The sequence below is a fragment of the Pseudorasbora parva genome, chromosome 15 (genome assembly GCF_024679245.1).
Source record: "Pseudorasbora parva isolate DD20220531a chromosome 15, ASM2467924v1, whole genome shotgun sequence".
Classification (NCBI taxonomy): Eukaryota; Metazoa; Chordata; class Actinopteri; order Cypriniformes; family Gobionidae; genus Pseudorasbora; species Pseudorasbora parva.
The window spans coordinates 29,021,958-29,035,606 of record NC_090186.1 but is presented as its reverse complement, the minus strand read 5'-3'; the positions used below and the strand labels follow the sequence as shown (position 1 = coordinate 29,035,606).

The 13,649-nt window shown below is 39.0% G+C and overlaps 1 protein-coding gene across 7 annotated transcripts in view; it reads right to left on the bottom strand.

Annotated features, from left to right (window-relative positions):
- Positions 1-13,649, bottom strand: part of otofa (otoferlin a) — a 113,850-nt gene that overhangs the window by 52,810 nt on the left and 47,391 nt on the right. For all 7 annotated transcript variants that reach the window (XM_067417608.1, XM_067417607.1, XM_067417610.1 and 4 more), the window contains exons 4-5: positions 9,350-9,449; positions 6,784-6,980 (exon numbers count right to left, since the gene is read on the bottom strand). In XM_067417608.1, the coding sequence (XP_067273709.1) occupies positions 6,784-6,980; positions 9,350-9,449 (297 nt within the window). The remainder of the gene's footprint in view (positions 1-6,783; positions 6,981-9,349; positions 9,450-13,649) is intronic.

The following is a 13,649-nucleotide window of genomic DNA, read 5'->3' as shown; positions in this document are numbered from 1 at the left end:
AGTGAACTATCCCTTTAAATATCATCTAAACCGGGATTGAAGTCCAGCTCAACTCACCTTAGGCTGGTTTAGGTAAAGGCAAAAATAGAGAAGATCATTCACGTCAATGAAAAGTCCCTGTGTACATCACTGGCCATTTCTCAACCATGACATGGAATAAATACACAGCCATGTATTAAACAGAGATAAATGGGATGCATTGAAAAGCATAAAGCAGCACAATGAATTATGTATCACTCCAGCGCTTAGGAGATCTTGGTGTCTGAGGTAAGTTCCTCTGGTGACAAAAACTGAGCTAAAACAAGAATTTAAAATCATGTCAATTCACTATTCAGAAAAAAGTAGTGGTATAACGTACAGTAACCCATTATTGACATTTACTTTTCCTGCTATAGATCACTCCAAAATTATAAATATAAATCCCCTTTTAAAGGATTAGAAAGTTTAAAACATATTCCAGAGACATTAATACACTAAAGTGCTTGTTTTAATGAGTCTCATTTGTATTTTTCTTGCCATTTTCCCCATTTACATCAATGTGTAAATGAATAAGAAGCACTGTTTCATCAATGTGACACTCTATTAAAGTAATGAATTATTGAATAACGAGCACCTATGAGCTTTTGTGCCCTAGTTTATAAAGTGTGTGCGGGGAGTTCAAAGTGACAGTTTTATGCAAGGAGAAGAGAAGAGCAAAAGAATGGAGCAATGGAGGCTTAATACTGCAACAAAGACAGCAAACTAAACCACTAGAGTAATGCAGCAGCTCTAAAGTGATAAACATCCCTGTGAAAATCCCTTTGTTCTGTAAAGTTTCATTTGACTGCAAGCTTTCGTCCTTCATTGCCTCAAGCTCAGGATAATAATGCTCTCGTCTCATGATTAAGGTTTCCTTACAAACAGCAGTCTATGACAATGAATCTATGAATCTATGAATCTGATCAGAACTAGCAATTCTGACAGCTTAAACCAGCCTGTGAATATATGGTTTAAAACAGTTTATATTTAAGCTTGCATTTGTTTTAGCTATTCCTGCCAGTCTGTCCAGCTGAAAATGTCCCAAAACCCCCACAAAAAACACCAAAAGAGACAGCATAAAAACTGGGTCAGAAGGGGTAAACCACTTTAGGACATATTAAAATGATTTTTCAAGCTGGGTGGTAATTTCTGCTTTGCTTAAACATGAAAGCACATCATCTCATTGGTAAACATGCAGTGTTCTCTATATGATAATGATGTTGTACACAAAAGGCTGAATGATCCAATTTAGGTATCAAAAGCTTTTGCAGGTTGGTTCAATGATGCAGGTGCTTTTTGTGGAGCTTTTCAAATAACTAACACTCATATAATATGATGGGAAACAAAGGATTGTAGATATATTACAGACTTACATCTGCATGCAAACCAATCACAGCCATTTAAACCTAGCCTTGTATATAAGTCATATACTTAGTCCAATACTTAAATGTACATTTTCTGTTGTACAAATGTACAAAGTTAAGGATTTACTTAAAGGGGTCATATAATGGTACATGCACTTTTAAAAGCTGATTGTATGGAAATGTGTATTGGCAGTGTGTGTACATAATAATCCTATCATGATAAAAATCAATCCAGTGTTTTTTTAATCTCCTTATATGTTTTCTCGTGTCTCAATTCAAGCCGTTCGACGGTGTGACATCACATGATCGGATACCCCTTCCACGACTGTTGATTGACAGCAGCGTTTCAACACAGACCCGCCCTGAGCGAGCTCATCATAGTCCGCCATTGTTGATACGCTGGAGCAGAATGCCGTCTAAGCGATTTTGGCGTTCTGTTCTTGGGTGTAATAATGAACACAGCAGTCATTCTGATGTTCCTAAATCTGAACCGCTGAAGACGCAGTGGCTGAGTTTTGTTTTCAAAGGAAATATTCCCCCCGAACAACGTCAATGCTTTTATGTTTGTGTGAACTGCGAAGCATTTCTCACCAGACTCCTTTATAAACGAGGGTCAGTATAAAGCAGGTTTTGCTAAGAAGCTGCTCCTGAAAAACGTATCGGTACCAACTATTCGTGTTCCTGCTGCACCTCCAGAAGAAGTGAGTGTAATGTTTGACGCTTCACATTGATGACTTCACAGTCATGAATCAGTGAATCAATCAATGATTTGGATCGCCAATGATTTCAGCAGTTTGGATCACGTGTCAAACTGCCAAACTGCTGAAATCACGTGACATTGACGATCCAAATCATTGATCGATTCACTGATTCATGGCCGTTTGAATCTTTATTTGAGGAACACAGAAGAGAAGACATTGAGAATCTGCACCGGCTGCATCTGCCGGCTACTCTCGAATCGCTCTTGTGGTACTTTGTTGACATACGTCACAGTCACGTGCCGTCGGCGCTGTCTCAAGTCGGAAAAAAATTTCTAACCAGCATACAGTTCTTCAAGTCAGCCGCCCAGTGGTCTGCGCATCGCTGGGTGAAGTAGCCTGACAAGCCAGACCCACATCAAGATGTTTGGTCTGGAAACTCACCATAGACAGGGCTCAATCCGAGGGGCGGGATAAATGGTTGTCTTTCAAACTCCCTCTGCACGCGATAGGATAGCGCTACCACCAACCAGAGCAACGAAGGTGAAACAGAGCTCGTTGATAGATTAAACATTCGCCGTATCCGGTCAGCAAAACCCCGAACACATCTTCCCTTTTTAAGAATGACTTCAGTGCCGTTCTTTGTCCTTTTCTCAGAGAAAAGCTTAACTCCAAGTCTTCCAGAGTCGCGGTCAAAGCTGATTCGAAAGACCACCATTCGCCAGTTTCTGTGTTTACTAGAAGCACGCAAACGCAACTCGGCCGTCGTCATTATGGCCCTGCCCACCGACTCTATACACGATGTGATTGGTCCGGCAAGAGTTAGGCTAATACAGCTCAGAAGGGTATTGAGAGTTGCTAGACGACACTTGCGGGCAGATTAAATTTGCTGCCGCTAGGGTGCGTCTAGATTTCTAGGCTATGGGTGAAGTTGAACAAGCCTAAAACCTGACAGTGGGTGCTTCCCAATTCTTATTTGTGCATCCTCGTTTCCTTTCCTAGCTTCCTTTCCCCGAGTTTCTTAGCTCCACCCCTTCAGGACGTGAGGGAAAGGTGTGAGGAAAAGACGCGAGGGCGGAGGAATTGAATCAAGTGAAATGATATATCCTTGCTCCCTTTAACGTCACTTCAAAGCGGTGTCAATTAATGATGACACCGCTGGATTTCTTGAACATTAGAGATAACTATTTATATTGTAAGCTTCAGCCTCCACAAAATACCACATTTGTCCATATTTTAATCAATATTACCAGTTATTATTAACAACGAATTCCAGTTATTAACTGCTTTTTCGTTGTATAATATTAGTTTCTATCAGTTTCTTTCATTTTCTTGTGCTTTGATATAATTCTGCAACTGTCAGTTGTTGTTATTTGACAAACATTTGTGTCTTGTACATGTAAACATAATAATAATAATGAATAAACTGTGGCATGATATGAAGGGGAGGAGAATTAATGCTTGCATCACATTTAGTCGATAAAACACTTCCGCAAAGGATACTCCAGTGTATCCTCGCTCATGACTCCTCAGAAAGCCTCCTCACTCCTCGCCTCCTCGAGGTACACTTAGAGAATTGAGATCTCCTACAAGATGGCTGAGCTCCATCGGTTTCAGGGTCATAGGATGGAGGACGGAGGAGCGAGGAAACGAGGAGGGATATTGAAAAGCACCCAGAGAACATGAAAACCTAAAAACATGAAACATGAAACCTGAAACCAACACCAAAACACCCTATGACAATTTGTAATTAAAGTATATTACAAAGTTTTAATTTAGACACTAAAGAATCATATTAAATTGTACAAAAATTGTATTATATGACCCCTTTAAATGTTGGCATACGTTTATCATTATAAATAATGATGTAATCTTCAAATAAGTTACAACAATAGACAAACCGGAGTAGAGATGTTGGTCAGAGCCATCACCCAATTCACAAGAGGGCTTTGCCTGATGCGAAATGAAAGATTTCAGTCAGTGTTTCTAGTGGATAATATATATATATACGCTTTTTTCTTGCAACTGTACTTTGGACTGTTAAATCTAAGTATGTATGGTGCTTTTTCAGTATAAGTTCAAGTAGCCACAGACTTATAGCCCTATAGGGAAAGAAAATGAACAAGAGAAAAGTTAGAGAGAGAACAAGCAGCGATGTGTTGGGAGAGAGACGGAGATGAGAAGGGTCTAGTCATTAGAGAGGAATAGCAGTTCAGATCAGAAGCTTCACTACGTCCCACTGGCTTCTGGCAACTTCAGCTGCCAGACAAACAGACTCACTTTCTTTATAGAGAAACTCCAAAAGAACTCACACACACTTTTAGAAGTAAAAATGTACAACTAAGACTTGTAATCAATAATGAAAGAGCATCAGGAGTTAAGTTTAGAAGAGGACTGCGGGTTACATTATCAAAAAGGCACATGTCAGATAAACTAAAAACTGGTTACATCGATTTAAAAAAACATTTTTGAATAAAAAACAGTACTTAACATGGCTTAATTACCACGACTAAATTAGGTTACAGTAATGCTGTAACATCTTAAATAATTATCTCAAAATGTTTTTTGCTGGTGTCTAGATTATCCATATAGACATAAATAAATTAAATTCTTTAAAGTGTTAAAGTAAAAAAGTACAAAAGCCAAACTCTTCAAAAAACATGTTCAATTATATTCAGTCCATAACTAGGAAGATCCTTGGAATGCAAAGCATTAGCATGTCTCAAGTCTTTGAAGGTGTAGCAAACTCTTGGTGTGGGCTCAGACCTCAGAGTCATGTATAAAGCATCAAAGACAGTGGTTTTGAGCTTACTCACAACAGGAAATATGTTGTATAAGGACTCCAACAGCATTGCTTGGGAGAAAATAAACAGACTTTTCTGGTGTATGTGTGTTTTGTTTGGCTGACTAAGCAGCTGTCATCTATGCCAAATAGGCAGTGCATAACAAACTATCAAATCACATCCTATTTATTCAGACCTGAACACTACCATCTCTTCTCCCTTTTCTGTCTCTTCTCATTTACTGACTATCTGCAGTTAATTAATGCTAAATTAAAATATGGTAAAGTTAATTTATAATAAACTATTATCTAAGATAAGGCCAATTCCCAAAGGCAAAATGAACAGAATAGCATATAGATATACTGTAAACTGTCTCAAAATAGGAGCATCACTTCATCTCATAGCAGTGATTCCTGAGTAAAGACATAAGAAGTTACAGCTTAAAGAAGAATGTGAAGTTTAAATTATGACAAAATGAATGTCTTCAGGCAGAAATAAGAAGACAACCAAGGTGCATCAGAACTGAAAAAAAAACTTTCATAAAACACCTGTTTAAAGGGTTAATTCGCCAAAAAATGAAAATTATTGAATTAATTACTCAGCCTCATGTTGTTGGACACCCGTAAGACCTTCATCTTCAGAATACAAATTAAGATATTTGTTTAAAGCTAATGGCTGAGAAAAGCTTCAGATAGGCCTCATTGGCATTCAGTACATTCCCACTCACAAGACCCATAAAAAGCACTAAAACCATCGATACAAAGTCCATCTCACTACAGTGGCTGTACAATAATTCACAAAATACACAAAAATCAAAATAACGACTTTATCCACCAAGCTATTGACCTGAACTCGACTATGAGAATATGATGCAGATCCGCCGTTCAGATACATGACCCAGAAGCAAGGAGGAGCGCCGCTATTGCGCGAGTTCACGTCCGAGACCTACACGGAAGACAATAACTTGGCGGAAAAAATGATTATTTACATTTTTTTGCGCACAAAAACTATTCTCGTTGCTTAGTAAAATTATTGTACATTCACTGTAGTGAGTTGGACTTTGTATCGATGTGTTTAGTGCCTTTTATGGGTCTTGTGAGTGGCAATATACTGAATAATGGAGGCCTATCTCAGCCATCAGCTTTCAAAAAAAGTATCTTCATTTGTGTTCCGAAGATGAACGAAGGTCTTACGGGTGTCCAACGACATGAAGGTGAGTAATTAATAAATAAATAAAAATCATTTTTGGGTGAACTAACCCTTTAAGTGAAAATGATTCCAGAATCACTATTTGTTTTGGTAATAATGTGACTTGTAAGTTGAACAATTACTAATTAATTGCCATCATCAAATACAATAACTAAAAGAAACAACCCAAACAACCATTAAAAGGCACTAAAAATAGCTATTGTGACTGCTTTAATTTTCCTAATATTTTATAACAACTCCCCCAATATAGATTTTTCTAACATTAATCATTCATTCACATCATGTAAACATTCTCATAAAAACACTAATGGTGCCCACGCACAAACCATTATGAAATATTGTTGTGTCTGCATATGGTTATAATTTATGGGTTAAAGGCCTTGCAGAGACTGAAAGGCTTAGCGGAAATCAATACACCCCACACATTCAAGTCGTCCATTGTCTTCATTACTATTAATTACATATATACAGTATGTTGATATAGCACTGGTCCTCTGACACAAGATACACTACATACAGATACATGCAAATAAAGAGCTCTCAACTTGACTTGACAAATATGATAAGAATGCTTAATCGAAATTTCTTTTCATTATCTTCTTCATCACAGAGATATCTGTGCAATATAAGCCACTGCACACCGAGGGTGATGATAATAAGGTCAACAGTGTTAACAGTGATAACAGTGACCGGCTAAGACAACACACTCACTTGCGGAATGTGGGGATGCCGTGGATAGATCGTCCAGGTGATGTCCCGGAGCTCTGGCTGCGTCCAGAAAGTAGACTGTCTGTCTCAAACTGGAAGGTTCCATCACAGTCATCTGGAATATCAAGGAATTCACCATCGCTCCACACCTTGACGCTCCCGTCCATGGTCTGATATTTGATCTCTATGAAAATATTTGTCTAAAGTATGAAGGGAAAAAGAATGAAAATTAATAATGCATTTACAGTGTATGTCAAATTAATATAACCAGCAAAAACCAGTAAATATAATTTTAATTGATAAGCTTAATAAGAAATTTATAAGCTATGTCTATCTTTTTTTTATACACTGAACAAAATGATAAATGGAACACTAAATGTTTTTGCCCCCATTTTTCATGAGCTGAGCTATGTACACAAAACGCCTATTTCTCTCAAATATTGTTCACAAATCTGTCTAAATCTGTGTTAGTGAGCACTTCTCCTTTGGTGAGATAATCCATCTGATTAGACAGTATAATTATTGCACAGGTGTGCCTTAGGCTGGCCACCATAAAAGGCCACTCTATAATGTGTGTGTGTGTGGGGGGGGGGGATCAGCCACACACACACACACACACACACACACATCTTGACCGGGGCCATCTTGTCACCAAAGATGTGCTGTCTAATCAGCATCTTGATATGTCGTACCTGTGAAGTGAATGGATTATCTCGGCAAAGGAGAAGTGCTCACTAACACAGATTTAGACAGATTTGTGAACAATATTTGAGAGAAATTGGCCTTTTGTGTACATAGAAAAAGCCTTAGATCTTTGAGCGTAGCTCATGAAAAATGGGGGCAAAAACAAAAGTGCTGCGTTTATAATTGTGTTCAGTGTAATATAATATAATATAATATAATATAATATAATATAATATAATATAATATAATATAATATAATATAATATAATATAATATAATAAATGCTTTTCAAAAGGCATGTCTACCTGTTTTTTCAATTGAAATTGAAAATATATGTATGCTTTTTGTGCATGCTATATTTCAAGAAGGCTTCTGAACAAAAAAGAAGACTTTTTGACTTCTGACTTTTAAAAAAAATAAGATTCCATAAGAGATTGGACATCATAAGACACACACAGTTATAATAGGACACTGTATTTTAAGCAGAAGAAAGGTAGAACAATAAGGTTTAGGTTAGGTGTTAGAGTTGAGTGTTCAGTTAGGGTCATGCTACTGATCCTAGCTAATCCATGTGGCAGTCTGTCAGCATCAGTTACCCTTTCCTTCTCATGTTTACAAACTCATTTAAAGGAACAAGAAACAATTTAGCCTCAGTCCAACTTATCTCTGTCAACTGCCTGATGGTCACTTCCCCCAGGGGTACATATCGTACAAAAGGGAGAACCTGAGCCCTGGTGCAGCTTTACTTAGATATAACCCCTGCTTTAATTAACTAAGACAAATTTCAAGTTTTGCTGAGGTCCCATCGCGACAACAACCACAAAAAAGAAACCTTGTTTGGCTGAAACCATAGACCATCAAAGACTGTTGTACGAAAGTAGTAAAATTAAATTCATTCATAAAATAAAAGTTGCTTAAAAAGTAAAACATTACAACAGTGTAAGAATTGTACTGGTTCAAAAATCAAAAGAGTAGAAGTGGAGAAGAAACATTAGTCACTCAATACTGTGACAATTTTAGACTGACTTTTCATATGTACAAGGTCATGTCTCAATGGAATTTTTTTATGGAATGTGTTTGCTTTTCTAGCAACAATGCATTAATTCACACTTTAACAAAGTTACAGGAAGCTTTTATTCATTGTCCTGGAAATGAATGAATGACACGTCATAGCCCTAAGCAAGATAAAACATGACCAAGAACCAGCCAGTGATCACCATGCGTTGTGTTGCATAACAGCTTTGACATTTTAACAATAACTCCTTGCTATATGAATTGTGCTGTAAAAAGGTGGGCAGATAATGTGTTGACAGTTTTAAAGCAATTGATTTTCGAAAATGTAGGCATGTGAACAGATGGTTTCTGCCACAGTGTGTAAGACACACACTTATGCTCCTTACAATAATCATACCATTTAAAGTGATAAATAAGTTTCTTTTGGAAGTTGCATTTATAATTCATTAGTTCAAAAATGTTGAAAAGGAGCAATAACCAAACTGGTAAGGTCTACAGTAGAAATGATAACATTAGCAAAGGAGTCAAAGGGAGGCTTAATGGAGAAAATGTTTAATATAAAAGCTACATGATACATTTCCTTTATTATCAAGCTGCTATCCTGACACATAGAGATAAGCAGGACTCCTATAGAAATCAACCTGCACATGATGGTGGATCAGAGAGAGTTATCTGTATAGTCCCTTATAGCCTCTGAGTAGACATGTAACCATGACAACGATGGTTTTGTGCAAGTTGTGCAAAGCTAGACCCTGTGGTGAAATATGTGAATGGGTGTTTTTGTGAGTGGGTGTTATATGAAAAAAGAGCATTTCTGATCTGTCAGACCAGAACAAAAACAGGAACACAGCCTGTGATCCTCATGTCTCACCCGTATGGCTGTGTTATTGTCGTCGATAAGAGTGTCAGACACCTCCAAGTGACCTTCCTCCACCACCTTCTGAAGAACCATGCGGAAAGTGCCAATTAACCTGCAAACACAAAAAAAAGTTCAGTCAGACAGCTGTGTTAAACAACAATCTAACACTTTGATCTGACCCGATGTGCACTGAGCTTGTAAGGGTGGTGAGGTTGCAGTGAGGGAGTGAGGAAGAGCATGTGAAAAATACCAACACACGTCTTGTTGGAACTCTCCATAGACATGATGGTTTTTATACTGTACAAACTGTATATTATATCCCCTTACACTAACCCTACCCAGAAACCTACTCATCACACAAAACAGTCTTTTTACATTTTGAAAAAGAATTCATTCTGAATAATTTATGAGCTTGTTTCCTCAATTTAGGTACCCAAGGTGACACGAGTCCCCATGCGTCTAGTGCATTCAGGTTGAAGTCCCCAACGGGATAGTTAAACATACACACACAAGTCAAGTTACCTTTATTTATAAAGCGCTTTTTACAATGCAGATTGTTTCACTGTTTCACAGTGTTCAGCAGGAAAATATTACAACAGAATTTGATTCGGCTCTGGTGGAAATGGTGATGACATCCAGCTAATTTTAATTATCATCATATAGGGCCCTATCTTGCACCCAGCGCAATTGACTTTGTACACCGACGCATGTGTCATTCCTATTTTGCACCCGCGCAAAGTGTGCTTTTCCCTCCACAGAAGCACGTCGCTAACTAGTGAATGAACTTGCGCTCCCTGGGCGGTTCAGTGCAAAAAAGGAGGCGTGTTCCGGAACACAAACAATCCCTGGTGCTATTTTGCTGTTCCATTAAACAGTTGCGCCACTGACCAGAAAAAAACCTGGTCTAAAGTCAGTGGCGCGTTGCGCGTTGTTACACTAAAAAAAATATTAACACATTGTGGTGTGCTACGAAGATGTGAAAAAATAGGCATAAATCTAGCTTACAAATTATTCAGGCTTAATGTAGTAATTAAGGATCAGACCTGTTTGCCCAATAGTGGCAAGACATATATGTATATAAGAACATCTGACAAATTGGTTTGTCCGTCAAGAACCAGGGAAAAAAATCGACTGAAAAACTAAAAAACTGTTTAACCGACGCCTGTTTAACCGACGATATTTTGGGTGGGTTTCTCCCATCCCCATAGGCTACAACACAACTTCTCTGTCTTTCACTCCCTTACGAAAGGAAAATATATTTACCAATATATTACTTGAAATATATTTTAATATATTGTAAATATATGGAATAATATATTGATGGTATTATAAAATATAATCATGTAATATATTGCAAACTATACAAATGATTGCCGCTTTCAATATATTGCAATATATTGAAAGATATTACTTCCCACATATATGAATATATTGCCTAATGTATTGCATGAAATTTTCCAATATACTGCAATATATTTTTGTTTTGTAAGGGCTGCTCTTACAACAACGTGCGCCTGGTAAATACGCCATAATAATAGCAATCCATAATGGAACTTGCGCACCTGCTTTTAAAGGGAATGTTGGATGCCGCTCTGATTGGTTTATTTACGTTACGCCCAAACCACACCTATGAATAATGAAGCTACTTCAGACCAACCCATTTTAGATTTGCGCTGGGCACAAGAGCCATTTATCCCGCCGGGAAAATAGCAACAGCGCCGAGACCCGCCCACAAAGTTACTTGCGCTTTGACACTTGCGTTTCAGATCGTTAAAATAGGGCCCATAGTGTCAATGCAGGCAGATGAGTAATATAGCTGAAAAATGTAGTGTCCCAACAGAGCAAGCCAAAAGCGACAGAGGCAAGGAACCAAAACTCCTTCACGTGCCACAATGGAGAAAAAACTTTGGGAGAAACCTGGCTCAGTCGGGGTACCAGTTCTCCTTTGGCCAAAGAACAAACGGTGTATAGCCCTGTTTCCACCAAAATTACCCAGAACAATTTATACCAGTACATTTTTAACAGGAACTTTTCTCCCCTCAGACCTGCAACTGTCTGCGTTTCCACCATGATCTAAAGTTCCGTGAAGATTAGGCAAATTAGTCCGGTGATGTAGGACTGTGCGCGACTGCTCCTCCAAGTCAGTGACGGACAGTAATCATTTTTGCGTGATACTATCCACGTTTACAAGCACACTTTTTTTCATTCAGATTGAAAGATTTAGTGGACTGTTTACATGAGACGTTGTCTAAACCGATCTGGTGTTTACATGTGATGACTTTCAATGGTAATCATTTTGTCACATGCAGTTTGTCTGCTTCATCAAAAATGTCAACGCTGTTTTCTCCCCCAGCTGGAATGTGTTAACTGTAGCCATAGCAACTCTTAACGGCCACCAGGACTACAGTATTATATAAGCTATTTATTTGTTGTAAAGTGTAATAAACATCTCAGAAAAAAATCAATTCTTCTGTCGGCGCAGTTATGGTTAAAGTAAAAACTGCCTGGGGCAATATACGCTGTGTCATTATTCCAACATTATCTTCATAACTTTCCTCTCTTGTCAACATGAGCGCGGCGCGCGCTGTCACGTCATGTAAGGACGCACACTTAAAAGTAATCGGTCAGGTCGTTTACATGGTGAAAAATAGACTGTAAAAAAAATTATAACGAGTATGGAAGATTCAAGCTGTGCTGCTTTTTCTGGTTATGTATAGGTTTACTAAAGAGGTAATTACAACGACAGAAAAAAGCACTAGAATACCGGTATTCAGAAAGCTTACAAGTAAAGCTAGATTTAAAATGACAATGTATATTTTTATCAGCTATTACGGACATTGCACGTGAGATGGCTGAGACGAACGCGCGCCATCAGACAGAGAGCAAGACTGATATTTACTGAACGCAGAACGAACCTCGCAAAAGACTTTTAAAAATGCCGGTTGAAATAAAATGTGATTTCAACAAACCGGCTTTTATTGGACTACAATGATTTTTCAAAAACATTATATATAGATTTGTATGAAAAACATACTGAGTGCACCTTTAATGGAATTAAAGAAAAAAAACTGTACGGCTGTACGGGATCTTCGACTAGACTAGAGCGAGAGAGCAAACGCTTTAGGGAAGCCGCCTGCTGCGCTGCAGTCGCAGGACTTCACGAAATCAACAATATCACCAAAGATGTGTGTTTTTTTAGTTGTCAGGGCAAGACAACCCTGTACAGCTTCCCAAAGAACCCCGCGTTAATGGGACAGTAAATGGAGTTTGTTTTTCCGGAGCAGCAACGGAGTTGTAAAAGTGTTTTTGTTTGTTCGCTGCATTTCGGAGGTGATGGTTTATACACAAAGTAACGTTACCGTTCAACTTAAAGGATTTGTAGCTCATCGATTGCTGAAAGATAAAGCGGTTCCAGCAACTAAGGTTCACTGTCGTATTTTGGAAGTAGGCGGTGAGTAAAACTGCTTCAAGTTCCGCTTGCTACTGCTAACATTAAACCAAATAATGTCCTCATAAACCACGAGTAAACATACACAAACTCGCATGAGAATGTAACGGATTCACAGAGGCAGGATTCAATTGCAAGTAACTCTGTTTAATGACAGAAGTGTCACAGAAGCCGAAACTCAGAACACAGAAGAAGTCCGGATAAGACGGAGCAGTGAGAGAGACTCTGTTGGCGACACAGGCAGGCTGTGAGCAGCTGTGACTCGGGAGGTCGGTACAGGTAATCCGGGAAGGGATCCAGCGTTTCACGGAAGGGGGAAACGACAACCAACACGGAGACACAAGGGGAAACATCCAATAACGCTCTGACAAAGACAAGAGAGAAACAGAGAGACTAAATAGTGTGAAGGTGATGAGTTGCAGCTGGTGCAGGTGATCAGCCACAGGTGCGTGATGAGCCAATCCCAGGCTCCGCCCTCACCTACATTCAACACGCACCCAAGAGTGAGACAGGGAATCCATGAACCGTGACAGTACCCCTCCCCCTAGGAGCGTCCCCTGACGCTCCCAGCCGACCTTACCTGTTGATTGTAATCATCAATAAGGGAGTGATCCAGAATGTCCCTAGGAGGAACCCAACTTCTCTCCTCCGGACCGTAACCTTCCCAGTCCACCAAGTACTGGAAACCGCGTCCCCTCCGTCTAGAATCCAGAATGCGATTAACCGAATAAGTTGGTTCCCCATCTACGAGTCGCGGCGGTGGGGGAACCGGGACTGGCGGATTAAGGTGGGAGTGAAAAACAGGTTTGATTTTGGATACATGGAAGGCGGGATGAATCCTCCTGTACGCCGGAGGGAGTTTGA